The sequence below is a fragment of the Bombus affinis genome, chromosome 4 (assembly GCF_024516045.1).
Source record: "Bombus affinis isolate iyBomAffi1 chromosome 4, iyBomAffi1.2, whole genome shotgun sequence".
Lineage (NCBI taxonomy): Eukaryota > Metazoa > Arthropoda > Insecta > Hymenoptera > Apidae > Bombus > Bombus affinis.
The window spans coordinates 17,579,585-17,597,234 of record NC_066347.1 but is presented as its reverse complement, the minus strand read 5'-3'; the positions used below and the strand labels follow the sequence as shown (position 1 = coordinate 17,597,234).

Below are 17,650 nucleotides of genomic sequence, written 5' to 3'. Positions count from 1 at the left end.
ATGTAGAATTATTTTTCTCTACCTTTTTTCCTTCCTTTTTTCCTTTTCTATTTATTTTTGAACGCTGTATTGGGAATATTTTGGGTAACGGGAAAATGTCTGTGGGAATTTGGGTCGATGAATGTAAAATACGTGGTAATTGGTTTGTAACAGCGACGTGCTCTACATTGGTTAACAGTTTGTAAGACACGAGGTCGTACTTTTTTGATTGCGACGTAAATGTAATTTACGTACAACCGTTTGATACGCGATACGAATCAAGTACAAGATAAATGGATATAATTGAATGGCAATTGCTATTAATACGATGTAAGCTATTGTAACAAAATAAAACAAACGTTTGACAGGATGTAAATCAAGAATAGATATGAATCTAGATAAAAGGCAAAATATTGATTTTATTAATTAAGGATAAGAAGAATATCAAGCTCCGATGAACCGTTGAAAAATTCATAAATAAAACAACGATTCAACGATAAATGTCACGAAAATATGTGGAACGGGTTTAAACTGCAACGTAAACAGTGTCTTTTGTGAAACGCGTCGATACGGGAAAGCAAAAATAATAGTGAACCGGAAATCCCATGAAATTCGACGGACGAACCGTGCGCATGTCACGCAAAAACACGTTCCGTGCCGCAAACCTGGATAACACGCGGTCAACACCGCACCACCACCCTTCCGTTGACGTTCGTTCGTTGGAAAATTCGTTGTCGCTGGCAAAAACCACCGGCCTGATCCGCGAAAAGAGGAAAAATATAACAACAACGCGGTGTCGACGGAAAACGGATCGAGGGTTGGATGAAACGCTTCGGTGAAATGTTTTCTGCTTTCGCTCGATGTCGTACGTTCGTTCTTTTTCACTGATATTTATCGAGATGACCATTAAAGGTAGAGAATCTGCAATATAACTGCAATATAACTGGTTTAAAGTGAAAGTTTTTAATTTGTGATTATATCGTTTAGTGCTATATAAAATAATGATATTGCTAGTAACATTTTATATAAATTTCAACACCTAATTTAATTTGCCAATAAGTACGTAATCAATTTAACGCGTAAAGATTACGTGGGTCAGACACGTTATATCGATCCAAAATATTAAAGAACTTGCTTCTTTACCTCTTCGTTATTATAGGATGGGAATGTTGATGGATGTCGGGTTATATATGAGAAATGTGTGTGGTGAATGTAACAGCTTCCCTTGAGAACGCGTTGATTTTTCTGTATCTATATATATGTATGGTTAGAAGGCATAGAAGGGGACAGAACATGGAGCTCCATCTGTCGACGGCACTGACTTAGTCTAGCAAGATTGAAGAAGTCCTTGCCTCTTTCAAAGACCCACGTCTCTGGCTATTCTCATGGGGAGCCCATAAGAAGTATCTATAACGTTTCTGGTCACGTGGAAAATGCTTGCTTTGGAATATAGAAACGTGGTAGAAAAGTGTAACATAAATTACGTTGTTTCGAGATGAAATAATTAATTAAAAGGAGAGAATAAAAAAATTTTTCGCGTTATCGTCATTTGATAAGAAATTAGTTAAACGTACAAGGCATTGTTAGTTTACGATAACAAGAACCGTCGTCGGTTTACATTTCTGTCATTTATATTTTACATTACATATATGAACGCTAAAATACTCTTATATTACCACATATTATCTCATATTTACATTTTACGACATCTTTAACAAGTTAGAAAAGGTTACAAAATAATTCTCAGGGAATTAAGATTCCATACGAACGTTTTCACGATCATCCTCCCCTTCGTATACGATAGACACATACTTCTTTCTTCCGCTGTTATTTCTCATTTCGATAAGAACAAGCAATAGAACGAGTTTACGACTTTTGTACTTATATCTCCATGGCTTCTTCCGGTTTAAGCCGCTTCTTCGATCTTGAAAAATTAAGACAAGTTTTCTATTAACTATCATAATATAATATAATATAAAACGTAATATAAAACAATCGCAAATTATATATATTTATGGCAATTCTACTGAAATTACGAATTTCATTAGATACGATAAATACTTCAAATATTTTTTATTACTAACGATATTATTACTAACGACCGTGTCTCGAATTTGACTAAACAACCAATTACCTCTCGCTGCGAACTCCAATCTCAGTGCTCATCCGAAACACTCAAAGTTCTTGGAAAACGAGCAAACGAGCCCGTCAACCCATCCCCTGGCTATTCCCGCCTCTTACCCTTCCAGGGTAACAAAGACCCCCGTATTCATCAACCCTGAGAAAGCCCCTTTTAAAAACTCTAAAGCACCCGAGCCGCGCACTCGGACCAATCATCCAGCCTCGATCGTTCCAGAAACGATCTGGCTTTCCGCCGCGCGAGATCCCTGACTCGTCTAGGTGGCGAGATCGTCATCGCGGTTTAATTAAATCGAAAATCGGATAGTCATTAATGACAAGTGGCGCCCGATCGCGATGACTGGCTGGTTTCTATTGATCCCCAGGTGGGACCGTGGCGAGGCGAGCGTCCGCTCGTCATGGGGCCCGATGTGCCACGATATGGCACCTACAGCGACCAGCGACAATCATGGCCGGCGTCATCCCATGACGCAACCACGTCGCACTTTCTCAATATTATCGACTTCGACAAAAAGGACAAGCGTTATGGATCCTCCCATAATCACCATCGCTTTCCCATCGTGCATTGTGCACGACAATGAAGGATTATCTCGCATTTCGGCAACGAATCGCTCGGCGTTAAGGTTAAACCGACTCTGAGATGAATATTAGAGTGGGAAATACTGCGTTACATTACCTTATCGCTCCGCGAATTTCATTTCCATATGAATTTTCGAATGGTTAGGTTTGCCGCAATTTTTGTTTCTACCTGAGTACATCTTTCACGAATTAGCGAAATTTTATTAATTACAGTCGTTTTTATTACGTTTAAAGTATCGGAAATTACCTATCAGTTTGCCTTAAAAAGTAAGTATCATACTCGTGTCTGTCAAAAGTAGCGTCAAGACGTCACAGTTTACCATGCGCCTTCTCAAAGCACCGCTTTTACTCTTATTCACCGTACTTTCATATCATTTACAAGTAATCGATCCCAGATGCTATCGTCGGTATACATCTGCTGCAATTAGAAGAATCAAAGAAGGTGGTCAAATCGGAGCTCTGATCTTCGAGACAACCATATGTTCCTCGCGTTACATAACTCACGAAACCTAACTACTCTCCATTAAAAGTGTACCATTCGTCTCATAACCTTCTTCTCCGAGATCTTCGCGTTCATCGCCTCGTCATGAAAAGAAAAAAGAAGACAAAACGTCACGCATCAATCTTTCGTATTATCCGATAAACATCCGCCAGCCTATAAATCGTGAATCGTTCGAGCATATCGATCAAGACAGAGATAGAAGCAGACGGAGAAGGGGTGGATTGACGCGTACCTTTTCGATTAATGTTTTCGTCGTACGCGAAACCCGACAACGATACCATCGGGAGAGGCGGTATGTTTTACGTGTATGATTGTATGTGCGTCTGCGTGGTAAGAAGGTCCATAAACTTTCGTGTCCCGAGATAGGAATCGTCAGGTGCGAAAAGCGTGACGGTTCTGGAGGGAAAGCGCCTCGAGACCTTACGGCCACCGTCTCGACGACTATATACGTCGGTGTCCGTGTCTCTGAGAAAGCAACGCGTTACTTGGGCCATCGTGTCCGCGGGCGTTTTCCCTCGTGAAACTACGTCGCGATCGCTGCACCGTTCCGTTACAAACGACGGATTGTTTAACGTTTACGCGAACGTATACGATTAGAAATTGGAATACGTGTATGACTATTATACAGAAAAATAAATTTCTCTATCGTATCTTTTAACAAAGCACAAACTTACAAACTGATGTTAGCGAATTATAATTGGAAAAGGAGCGCAGATATAACCAACTGAGTAATGACAACTACCGAGACAAGTTATACAATGCTGGCTGGAAGAGCAAATGGCAATCGCTGTTTTCACTTCTGTAATATTTAATATTGCCAATTATAGAAACTTAAGCATTGATATTATTGATTACCTTGATATACCGATTTATACATTTCGATAAGATCAACTTTCAACTTTCCATAAAAAGAGCCGTGGTATGTATCTGATCTCGTAGAACAAATGCAGAATTCCTGTAATTTTTATTAAACAAATGGAAATACCCTTTTCTAATCCTACATTTTATACAATGAAAACGGCTTTTTCCTACACCTTTTACAACTTTAACTAACTATGACCGCATCATATTCGCCGTAAAACCAGATGCTATTCACCTGCTATCAAATATTCCAAGTAAAATCTTCGAAAAGTCGCGAAAGAAAGCGCAAGTGCATAAAACAAAGCCCGAGGTCCTCTGCAATCGCATCGTGTCGCGCCGCAGCAACGTAGGTATCACGCGAACAGCGATCGGCGTACGAACCGAGACACTGTGGCGGCAGCAGCAGGTTGATGGATGCCGAGTATTGCCGAGTCTCATGAGAAAATCCGGTTGGTGGGGATACAGCGCGACCGGCCGTACATTCCAGCTCGCAGTATTGGTAGCGAGCAGAAGCGTATCGGTGTTAGTGGAACTATCGTGTTGCGGGCGCGCGCGGTGTGCGTGTGCGTTGGTAACGGTGGCCCGTGTCGTTGGTGTGTATTGGTACTTGACAATGGTGGGGGCAAGTCCGGTGGCGGATAGGGTGGGGGTAAGTAAGTACCCTCGGTGCCACGACGACCCTAGGTTGCTCGAGAACGATACCCGGAGAGACAGAAGCGAGAGAGACATACGGAACGGTCGGCGGAGCAGGCTAGAGGCCGCGAAAGACAGGAACAAAACGAAAGGACAGCAACCGTGAACGAGAGTGGGTGGGGGCATAGGAGGTGCGGGGGTAGGAGGTGCCACCGAGCGGGTCGCGTGGTGGGGGAGGTTTGTCCACGGTCACCAACACACGCGCTAATCCGCCGCGCAGCGAGAACGAACGAACGCGGCGGGCGACTCTCTTTCTAACCTGTCTCTTTTCCACTGTATGTTGCAGCGCTGGCGCGACTGTCGGCTGGTGGGGATGTCGTCTCCAGCCCCCGTGCCACTGGTAGGGAGGACAAAAGCGGCGGAGGGAGGGTAAAGCAGGCGACGCCGACGACCACGGTGACGACGACGACGACGACGACCGCCGCCGCGGCGTCGAGGGAAGGAGGAGGCGGTGGCGGAGGTGGCGGCGGAGGTGGAGGTGGCGATGCGAGTGGCAATGGTGGGGTAGCGACGATCGGTGGGGGCAGCTGTGGTGGGGATAGGAACGGTGGAGGTGGGGGTGGCGGTGGTGGTGGTGGCAGTGTTGGTGGTGGAGCCGATGTTGCGGAGAAGGAGGAGAGGCCACCGGCTTCAGAGAGTGTCGAGCCGACGGCCGCGTTTGACGTCGCATCTCTCGTACTCTACGGCTCGCGCGCACTACCGATCCGCCTTAAGATCTTGCTCGATCAGTTGTTCAACCAGTTGCAGCACGCGCAAGTGACACGTTTACTAGCCGCTTTCGGCTGGACGTACGAGGATTACACGCGGGGATACATACTGCAGGTGAGTCGATCCATTTCAAGAATCAAAACATCATCACCGAGATAGGAGTTTCTCTTTGCTCGCGAGATAGGAATAGACTGGACGGAACGAAACGGGACGAAACTGAACACGCTGGACAAGGTGACTTTACGGGACAAAGTGCACGAGTCGTTTCGACGAAGAACTTTGACGATCGACGACGAGACCGCGTGACGGAGTGATGTGGATGGAGTAGAGTGGTCGAAGATCGACGATTTTTCGTTTGGGATTACGGTGATCGATAACAAGGCAGTAGGGCAACGCAAAGTGACAGCGATGTATCAGGCCGGCCGCTAATTCGACAAGTTTGATGGATACAACGAAGAAAAATGACAATGTGACGTCGATAGATTAGAGCAGTGGAGTGAAAAGCTCGATGACGGACGACGGACTGACAACCAAACGAAACCGACTGGTCGACGAGAGTTTTCATCCCAAATATAACAAAAACGGATAACGTAGTAGAGAAAGTGACAGGTAGTGTAGAATCCGATTCTAACATTTCTCGTATGTTGAGTTTCGATCCAAGTACGCCGATAGTTCCATCGATCCTATCCGACGACCATCGTCGAAACGCATCGATTCGAAATCAACGCCTAGTGACCATTGACGCAGCAAACAAATCAGTGACAAAATGACGTGTCGACATGTCGTTCTATTCGCGAAGTGTCGTTCCGCGGTTTCCCATCTGTTAGATGTCTATTCCTCGGTAGTGTCTATGAATTGAATCGACTCGAAATTGTGAATCGAACGCAAGAACCGCAAACTCTGTGAATTAAAGGGAGTAACAGGAAGAGAGGATGGAGTGAGGAAACGGTTTACGAGAACGGTGTTTGAAAGTGCATCGTGGAGAAGTGCATGGTGTACCCGTTACGCGATCATATGGAAGTCGTGATGGGAATTTCATCGAGGCAGTGCCAGATGAAGAAGATAGCATCAGAATTGTGCAAAGATCAATGGATCCCGAGAATTTGTGATCTTTCATTGAGAAACTGATTTGTCGGTTTTTATAAGACTGTGAAACTGTTCTGCGAGTGCTTAAAACAAAGTGCATGTGGAAACTAGAACAAGAATAAAGAGGTTTCATAAAATAACGACTGAAAGTTTGCTTCGAATCGGTAAACGTTCAATTGCTCGGGTTAGTATAGTCGGTGGATGCGCGATAGAACTGACAGTGATGAACGTAAAGTGTCGCGACGTGTGATTACTCATAGGCTGTAGAGACATTCGATTCGTGGAACGCTTGTCTTCGAATTTCTGAAGCTTTCCTTTTTACTTTCCGAGAATTAAACTTTCGTACGTAGAAAAATTATCGGTGATTGACGTAAAGTGTCGCGACGTGTGACGATCAATCGACTCTGAGAAAAATCTTCGAATCAACGAGCGATTTTCTTTGATTTTCAAATCTCTTTCTCTTTACATGTACCAAGAATACAACATTCGTTTATCGTAAAACTGTCAGTGGTGAACACAGTGCGTGATCATCGATCGACTTTAAGGAATACTTTCCATTTATCTTTAATTTTCTCTTCTTATCTCCCAAAAGTAAAACTTTTGCGCGTAGAGTGACTGCCAGTGATCGACGTAAAGTATTACGGCGCACGATTATCGATCGACTAAAAGGAGAAATAAAATCATTCCATGTGACAAATATTCTTACTCGATTCTCAAGGCTTCTTCTCGCTTCTCGAAACAATTCTCCATTGAAAAACATCACGAAATCAGCGTCAAAAAGAGGCTGTAAAGAAATCGATCGGAACGAAGGACAACGAAGCGTCGCGTCGCCATGGAATTGATGGTCGATCGAAACTAGAGGGAACAGAGAAAAGCTAAGATCGCCGCACGTTTCTTGGAAACGTTGGTTTCGAAAATACGCGCGCTATGGTCGCACATTAATCTCTCTCGCGGTGCGTTATCATCGTCTCTCACACACTCTCTCTCTCTTTCTTTCTCTCTTTCTCTCTCTCTCTTTCTCTATCTATCTATCTATCTATCTATCTATCTATCTATCTCTGTCTTTTTGTTTCCACTGGTGCGGCGGCCCGCTAGCGCTAGAAAATGGCCAGTATCCGTGTAAACTGAATTGCACCGATGTCAGCGTGAAATTAAAACGTATGGAAAACCGGTTCTCGCGGCCGTGTATCGTGCGCGCGCGCTCTCGCCTGTTCCGTGCTCGTGCTTGCCCGCTCGTCGCCTCGGAATTTCATCGACCGATGAATTCCGCGCGGACACGCCGAGATCATCTTCGATTGGCACAAGAACCGAGGAGAACTGGCTGAAAAGAGACCACTTTGCAAGAATCTGCGGGAAATCGGGTACGAATCGGATTGCGGATACAGGTGGTACAAAAGTTGGAAGAGACTTCAGAGATGAGGATAAAACGCAAGAGTGATTGGAACCTTCCGTCGATTCCGCTCGATTAAAGTGCATCGATTGCCGGAGGTCCTGATGAAATTCCGATGGATTCGGTTATTTTGAAGCGTACGGTATAGAGAACGAAGGAGATAGCATCGAGGATAAGACGATATGCAATATACCTAAGAGTTGTCGAAGATATTTCCTTCTGTAACATGATCAATGTAAGTCCATTGTTTGAGAGTCCGGTTAAAATTTGATCTTTGTCTTACAAGTTCTGTATTTGTGTCTATCGACACTTGGATTAAAAAGCTCGAATATTTTAGTGCAGATTCGATTCTTCCGAAAACTTTCTGTAAGGCGTGAATGGATCGATGTTAGAATGCCTGAAGAAACGTAAGAATTTTCGAAGGTTTCCCATTGTTTGATTCGATTAAAGTGATTCATCTGCAAGGAAGTTTCCTCGGTGCCGCGTCGAGTGTCGTAGGTCGTGCGAACGCATCACTGAAACTGGCGGAACGTGTTGAGAATACGAAGAGGGCGGTCCTCGTCCCTTCAGGAGCGCTTTTTCTGCGGCTTCGAGCCAGCCCGAGGGCGTCTCGCGCTCCAAATCACGCTAACGGGTGATTACAATGCCCGACAGGCGACTATTTCCTCGGAACATCCGCCATCTAGCGATCGACCTTTCAAAAAAGTCCTGCTATCGATATCGATGCCAACTTATAGACCAATTAATCGTGTACAGAGTAAAGCTGTACAGAGCCACGGTGACTCACGGTACTCAACGCGAACAGACATATTCTTCGCTATACTACTTCAATAATATCCAATAATACAATTGTTTACGATCTTTTGATCGTAAAGACACACGAACGTTTCTCTGTGTTTGATGCAATATCAGGTTAATTCTTAATGATAGTTTTTGGTATAATACAATTGTTTAGAATTTTTCCATCTCAGATACGTAGCACCGTTTTCCTTCGTTTGAAGTAACATCAGGTCGATTCTTAGTAATCGTTTTAACACATTCGCTGTTACCAAAATACGATTATATCATTTTTAGAATTTTACGCTTTTTTAATCACATATGTCTGTATTTTAAGTTACATATACAATGTTTTTACCGAAACGCGCACGCATAAACCCAACACTTACGTCAGCGGCATTATGTATTGCTGGATAATTGGAGCGACGCAACCTATGCGCCAATAGCAGCGAATGTGTTAAAGTACAAAAAATGGTATACATTTGAAACCAGATGGGAGATATCGTTCATGTTAAATATCCTAGCAAAACTTTCTAGAACTTACTGAGATCTTTCGCTAGAATTTAAAGTCTTACTAAGACAGTTGCTTTTCTCTAGGCATTGTACGTGCCGAACGTACATCGAAAAGTACGTGCTTGAAAAGGTGTCGCGACGCGGTGCCGTAGAAATTCGTCGAACGCGCTAACGACGCATCGTGCCGATAGTTAGCGACCGAGCGAGAAAGTCCACGGATATTTATACAGGCTTAACACGCGAAACCGGAGTTACATTTGATACTTTCACTGTATGAGCTCCGGCGCGATGCGTCTTCGTCAGTTCGATCGAGAATGTAGAATAGTCGCGCACGATACGCGTGGAAATTCGAATTCCGATTAAACACCGATATATACTTTGCTCGTGAGTTCGCGCACGCTATCGTTGACGAGTAGCCAAATAAATTGTATAAAAGAATAGTGGATCTTTTCGACGTATAAATCGTCATTGCCATATCGTTGTCGCAAAGAGAATCATTTCGCTCGACACAAGCGATATGAGAGTATAAATAACGGTAAGAAAGTAAAAACGAACGATTGACGAGACAAAAGGTCGAAAAATTTGTAACACAGGAATGAGAATTAAAGTCCTAATGCCATCGAGACAAAAAACTCGAAATCTCATAAGAAATCAAACGATAGATCAACTCGTTTCAACGATCGATCAACATCGTTATCCGCACTGATAGAACGAACAACAATACTATGGACAGAAGTACAAAGTTTATCACTTCGCTAAGTGCAACAAAAATTGATCGAATTCGATGAAGATCAAAGCGATATTTCGACGATTGACAGATCCATAATTGATCAGCGTCGTCGATTCATTTTCGATTATAACCACGCTGAAGTAGGCAATTCTTCCTGAAACCACGATTCCGCCGTGATATTCTAGGCAAATGTCAAGGAGAATGGAAACCTGTTTGCTTCCAACAGGATTAACGAATAGTCCGATGCGATCCTCGTGATCCGCGGTTCTACTGGAAATTCGATTCATGAAAGTCGCATTTAGATGGCACACGATGACAATAAGCGTCGTGAAAGCGCGTGTAAAAAGCGGATTCCAGGATGAAATAAGCACTGTCCGAGTATTGTCGGAGGTATCGTGTTTTTTTCAAGCTTGTTCTTTGAAACCCATCATGCCGTGATCGGACGTCAAACGAGTCTGCTCGATCGTGGACCGTTAATGGACGACGGCGGCTCGATGCACGCGACATATTCCCGACCAATTATCGCGATATCCCCAAAGCGGGAAGGCGCTAATTCCGCGTTTCACCGGCTCGACTTGTCGCTTGTTACGTCGACGTTATCACCGATCGTCGACGAGGTACCGACAAAGTTACCATTCTCGATCGGATCTTTTCGAGTCGTTTCGATCTCGTCGATATTTCTGGACTATCGTTGTATGGATCGAAAGATCGCGTGCGAGATAATCCCATGGCGAAACAAAATTTTGTGATTTACGATGATCAATGATGATTTTACTTTGATTCGAAGATCGATACTTTTCCTTTTAAAAGAAATTACTTTCAGTTGACAATTTTGGACTTTGGTTTGAAATTAATATTTATGGCGCGAGTTAATTTCGATCTCGAGTTTCTATTTAGGTAAAATTTCATTTCGCTAGCAGGTAATTTTAGAACTCAACTACCCTAGGACATAATCTTTGTTCAAATTATACGACAATTCACTGTCATCGCCGCTTCCAACTTTGAACATCGAGCTGCGCTCAACTTAACAAGCAGAGACAGCAGTCGTCGGCAATTTGTCGAGCGAAAATCGTCCCGAAGGTTTTCTAGAAATTATGTCGCGAGCGAAAGAGAGAAAAAAGGACGTCGTTGGTCGGATTCGCGAAATTTATCGTTGCTCGATCTTTATTTTTCTAAGCGAAGGCATCACTGTCAAACAGTGTAAAGGAACATTGGAGCTTGGACAATGTTATATACAGACTGTATTATCTTTTGTAATTGAAACGCTTCTTGGCACATACATGCTCGGCCACAGGCTTCAAAAATAGTTTTAGAACGCATTTCTTACAGTTATTTTTGCGTTCTCTCGCGTTAGAAGAATTAGAGGATTGAGTTTCCAGATAATTCGAAGAAACCTTACGAATATCAATGAATTTAACTTAACATTATTCCCGAGAGTTTAAAGCGACTTGTTAGTAATTTGCTATTGACAGAAGGTTCGAAAATATGAGAATTCCAAACGGAAGTTTCGCCTAGATCGTAATGGTGGCTTCGTTCGCGCGAGTTTCTTCCTCCTACGCTCTTTTTATCGAAAGTGGCAGATCACTCACGATGATCGTGCTAATTATAGTATCCTGTTAAACGCTATCTATCACTGAGCGATAAACTCCTCGTAATGATTCTTCTATTGCCTTGAACAGCGCGTTTCGTTTCGAGTTCGACGAAATTAATCGACATCAACCGGTAATTTTGCGTTTTAACTTAAAGTCGCTGAGTGGAAGATTATAATATTCGTCGTATTTTATATCTTAATATATTTCCTTTTTTCACGACATTATTACAAATTCTCAAACTAAACGCTTCAGATTTCCGTGCAGGGATTTGAAATAGAAGAAAAGATTTTTTTACCAACAGTTATATACGTCGGTAATAATTCGACTCCAAGATGGTTGATGAGGAAATATCACGTCACGAAAGCTTGATAACGGCCGTATATTATTATACAAACGCTTCTATTCAACCCTGTGGTTGTTAAAAAACTATCGGTAACAATGTAGGCACGCACTACCTGGCTTCATTCGTTTCTCTTACGTAAGGACAAAAAGGAGAATTGTGAATCGATTATTTTCCGAAGACAAATATATGTTTGCAAATATTTGTTCTTTTTCCGATTAGTTATTTATAAATAATTACGTAGTTGTGTAGTTGTGTAATTGCGAAGGTTATGTACACATATTACTTTTCACGAAATTATCGAAATTGCTGTACGTTCCACAAGGCTCCGATAAATGCAGCTTTCCAAAACTCTATGACAGTTTTAAGTTGGATCAAAGAAATTTCTAGATTCTTAATCCATAGAAGGGAAATCACTTTGATGCTATACATATGTAGCTATATCGAATCAATTCAACAATTACATAGGATATTAAACTTAGAGTGGACGCTTTAAAAACTTTCTGCCAATAATCTGTCAGTTTCAAACCGAATCCCAAATAGTCCATTTCCTCCCATCTATCTGAACAGCAGTCATCATCGATCGAAACGACTCTTCTCTCGAATGGATATTCGATACAGCTGGATAGCTATATCTATCTTGATCCAGAATAAATTCACGAAAATAACTCCCATTAAATGACTTCGTCGATAGATAGATTAAACGATATTAGTCGCGTAGATAAATTTCCGCGGTGAAACGGACTCGGTACGTATCGGGCTATCTTCTTGGTGCGAGCCGGAGGGAGAGGTCGCGGACGTGGAAACGGTAAATCATATCGCGGCCGTGGCGGCGTGGCGTATCGAGCACGAGTTTCGCGGAGCGGAAGGCAATTTCGCACGACAAGCGGCGGCAGCGGCGGCGGCGGCGGCGGCTGGCAATACGGCCGTGGAATCCGGTAGGGTTTCGCTGGGAGCAGAAGCATCGCAGTTTACTGCGGATGCCTCGACGGAACGCTTTGGAGAACGTGAAACCGCCTTCAGCCAGTCGCGCATCGATTTACGAGCGAATTCTGTGCCCGGAGACCGCGTCGCGAATCGCTCGACCCCGAAGCGAGGACGTTCGAACGCGCACTCGATGACTCTTTGTCGAACGTGCCTCGATGTTTCGCCGTTGTTCACGCAGGAGAGCCGGCGCAAAAACGGAAATTCGTAGTTTGAAATGCTCTTACGTTATTAACGATTTATCGAATCAATCAAAGTTACTTCGCCAAGAAAACTTCCAAGGATCTAAATATCATCGCTATAAATCTTCGATTACCATATATTACCATATATATATATATACATGCTAGTAAACCTTAAAAAAAAAAAAACTATACCTAACGTCACGATAACGCGGCTGTTCGTTCTACTAAAACAACCTGATCATCTAGAAACCGTACGGTGGAAGACGAAAAGTGCGTATCGATCTTGAAGTGAAATAAGTCGATCGACCAGATGACGATCGCCGCTCGGCTGTGCTCGATAATATCTGTTCGATCGGCGATCGGCCGGTTTATTAGCAGGCAACGTGCGCGAGCGCGCACTCCCGTTGTTGACAGCCATAATTGTATAAGCTTTTTTCCCCCGTGGCGCGTTTTCTTCTTATTAGTGCGACTATTCATCGACCGGCGATTTTTCCCCCGTGGCCACGTCAGCCGTGAAAGGGCCGCAGGCAACCGTGACGAATTTATCCGCGAGCGCTCGGAACGGGCCGATTCCAGTGGAAAACGAAAGTGACGAGCCTGACGGATCTGCCACTGAGAGAACCCCCGTACCAACAAAGCGCCAGCGCGCGAGTTTTCACGGATCGACGTGAGTTTGGCGACGGGCCGCGAGTCTTTTTGCCCGAATGGTCGATCAACGTTATTGGGAAACTTTTGGGCAGGATTGTGGAATCTTTTACACGGAAATTCTGACTTTTATTAATTTTCGTTGCAATTTTAGGATATGCCAATGGAGTCGAATAGATGGTACAACACAAAGACTTTGAAAGGCTGTAATTGGATGAGAGTTAGAGAAGGGTGAGATTGATCAAGGATGAATCAAGTTAGTCAATGAATCAAGTTAATCAATGAATCGAATTAATCGCTGAATCGAATTGATCGACGAATCAATTTATCTGTATCAAAATTTTTGGTGTTAGGTTTAGATTGTGAAGGAATTTTTGATATTTCTGTGGTTGAACAATAGTTGAATAATAACAGACGCGCGAGATTTCCACGGATTAACTGTCGATCAACGGCTGCGAAGACAATCCTTTTGAACCTGACTCGCTTCGGCGTTTCAGCATTTGCGTAGGCATCGTTCTTTTCGCTGTCACGTGCTCTTGAACGGCTTCGCGATGATCGCGATTACATTGACTAACCTTGCATTGTGAATCTAACTGCGCTTTGCTCTTTACGAGCCTTCGATTCGATTTACGTGCCGAGCCAATGGAACATCGTCCGACGTGCCAGTCCGGAACGGCGCTGCGAAATACTTCAACTTTGACATTTTTAGCGACGCCCTTCTTCCGAATTGTACAACGAGCCGAAAATTTGCCAAATGATCATATCCAGTCGCACTCTACTCTAAAGTCTTTCGCGCAACGTTCAACCTCCAAAGAAGTTTACTTCTATAGCAAATTTCAAACAGAGATCACAGGCACAGAAATTTTTACGTACACGATTCTCGAAATTCGCGTAAACAGAGACGAAAAGAATAAGGGAAATAAAGAAAAATACACACGCGCGCGCACGTAGGTTGGTCGATTCGTAGGATCGAAAGTGGCAAAGATAAGTAGACGCGAGGCGGAGAGCGGAAACCGGCAAAGATGGTAGCCCGGAGCCGATCGACCTGTCATTACTCCACCTCGATGGGAGCATGATCCAAAACCGTAAATTACAGAGCATTCTGGAGTGGAGAAGACGATGCACAGACTCGAACACGGCTCGATCGAGGGATCGAGCGACAGAGGGTGAAATAAGAAGAGAAAGAGTTAAAGAAGGAGGTGGGGGAGGCGGTACGACGCGATGTCGGATGAAAGGGGAGACGAGAAGAAGAGGATCGACGGCCCGGGTCGATCGCTCGAGCGGAAACGCGAAACCGGGCGCGCGATCGGCTCCGAGGAAATTAAAACTCGGACCTGGCGTTTACGTCTGTACTACCGATCCTTCGTGTTTCACACGGAGCACGGAGAAGAGGACAGGAGGAAAGAAAGGGATAAGGAAAAGCAGGAGATCAAAATTCTTCGGGCAATGGTAATCGTGCGTTTCGTTGATGGTGGATCGCTGCCGGAATTGTGAAAAATTGGCTAGTGACATGGATCTTGGTAAACGCGGTGATAACCGGAGAATAGTTTCTCAGTTGTTTCACGAGTTATTAGAAGGACAAGAATTCTTTCTGAGTAGCGTCGTTGTTCGTGCAACGTGGTTGTTTAAGGAATTTAAGATAGTCAGAAGATTGTTACTCTGTCAAAAATAATATTTCACTGCATACGATATAGAATACAGAAATAAAATTAAATAGCCTAAAATTGCATCGTTTACGCGAAACTACAAATATCAAGTTAAAGACGGAACGACTGAAAAGTTAAAAATAGCGAAAAGAACGGCACCATCGAATCGACCATTCTTTCCCGAAAATTCTCCATTTTATTTCGCTGATTCTAACGAAGAACCGCGATGCATCGTACGCTTCGTTAGGCGACGATCGTATCAACTTGGTTAGCAGGAAGTTTGCGTTAAAAAAAACCGCGTTAATAGACGAGGCAGATTTCTTGGTCCGGTCGAATTAAAACGTAACGCGTGACGCTCCTAGCCGGAACGAACGTCCGTGGCTCGCAATCGCTGAAATACAAACGCTTGTCAGCGGTATCGCGTTTTTGACGTTAATCATATTCGCGATCGAGTTATACAATACCTGTTTGTAACGAGCTGTAACTGTTAAATAACGAGCGCAGCCGTTCGTTCGTCGTTTTCAATTATCTCTGTGTTTCATTTGAATTCATTTTTTAGAACTTAGATTGCAGATTTGAAAACTATTCTATTTACGTTCTCAAATTCTTTCATTCTAAAGTTGACTCTTTAATGAGCTAAATGGATCGAATGTGAAATATGAAATATTATTTAGGGTAGGATGAAAATTAGGATAAGAGATTTAGGCTCCTTGAGGTGTACTGTGGGTGATTTGGGATTAAAGGCTCGTTCGTGTAGGTAATTGATGATTAAAGGTGCTGGATGGAAAGTGTCGTGTAAGCGAGCGAAAACTCTGGCGTTAAGGCATTGGATAATTATACCGTGCAGGTTTGATATATTACGTGACAAGTTTAATATGCGAATAATTATATAGTGGTGTGGAATGGAGGTGACAAAGAGCACGAAGTTTTATATTGTGACGCTAAGCGCTCGGTATACGGACATTTTAAAGAGTTATGAATATGAAAAAATTATAGGGGCAAGGTATTTCTCACGTAAAACTATGGCAATAAATATACTCAAAGATCACAGATCGACCTCGATTGCTATAAAATTTTTATTCTTTTAATAATCGGTGTCCAAATATTCTATTTTAATGGAAGGAAATTTATACTTACCCGGAAATGTAATGCCAGTTCGTGCAATTTAATGATACTTAATGATCGATGAATTAGCGTCAAAGTAGAAATGAAGGATCGACAAATCGAAAATTTATCGTAATACACGATATTTCAAAATTTCGTGAACAGCATTTGATTACATAATTAAAATATTTTTCACGTCGATCATTAAAAATCTAAAAACTGAGAAACATGTTTTTTTAACGTCAGGACAGTACACAAGACTGGAAACGCATTCTCGCAATTGAAATTGGATATTCTTCCCTTCAAAAACAAAAAGACAATGTCCAAACGACCAAGACTCGAGAACTCTATCCACGAAGATCCAAAACTTCCACAAACACTCCGCAGGCACACGAAAACCGTGCATCCTTCGATCGAAGCAACTGGCCAAGCAAAGATCCAAGCGGCCACAATCCAAACAACCGAGAACCAAAGAAGATTCCACTCCAGGAAAGCCAAGAACTCGATCGCGCGACCGACACCCAAACACTCGACGATCTTAATTTAGCCGTAACCGCGAACCAACGGATACCTTCGCAAATACCTTCGACTTGTTCGAAATTTCTACTTTGTTCTTTCTACCAAAGACGAGTCGATATCCATCGAACATATCCAGGTGTCACGATATTCCACATCGTCGTTCGTAATTCGTACGCCTTTCGACCTTGCCAAATAAAAAGAAACTGGCAAATTTATGGTTACGTAACAGGTTTATACATTTTTCTGTTTCTCTTATTCAACCTATACAGACAGCTTTGAATGCTTTTCTTTCCAGGTGATTCTGCAATAATTTAAACAAATAGTAATCGGACGGCGGCGTTAAAATACGAAAAATTCAGTTTCTCCATTGAAATCTTTCTTCTTTCTAATCTCTTTCTCTGCCATAAAATTCACACCCACTCGTTGAACGTAGTATTTATTCGTTGTAGCGTCTTTCGTTCCAACATACTCCGCTATATTTCGCGTGGAAATTAGCCACGTGTGTTGAAATCCTTCTTTTTTTTTTTTTTTTGTTACTAAATATTAGAGAAAATAGGATTTTTCGAGTCGTGCAGCCCGAGGTCATCGAGAATTACCATTGCTGTCGCGATAATGGTGGCGTTAAACGCACGGATCAGGTCGATCAAAGTCACATTGTTCGTCGTTGGACGATGAATA

At 43.0% G+C, this 17,650-nt stretch overlaps 1 protein-coding gene across 2 annotated transcripts in view; it reads left to right on the top strand.

Moving 5' to 3' along the window:
* The window catches only part of LOC126915242 (zinc finger protein basonuclin-2-like), a 262,874-nt gene that overhangs the window by 227,224 nt on the left and 18,000 nt on the right, over window positions 1-17,650 (top strand). For both annotated transcript variants that reach the window (XM_050719711.1, XM_050719712.1), the window contains exon 4: window positions 5,040-5,575. In XM_050719711.1, the coding sequence (XP_050575668.1) occupies window positions 5,040-5,575 (536 nt within the window). The remainder of the gene's footprint in view (window positions 1-5,039; window positions 5,576-17,650) is intronic.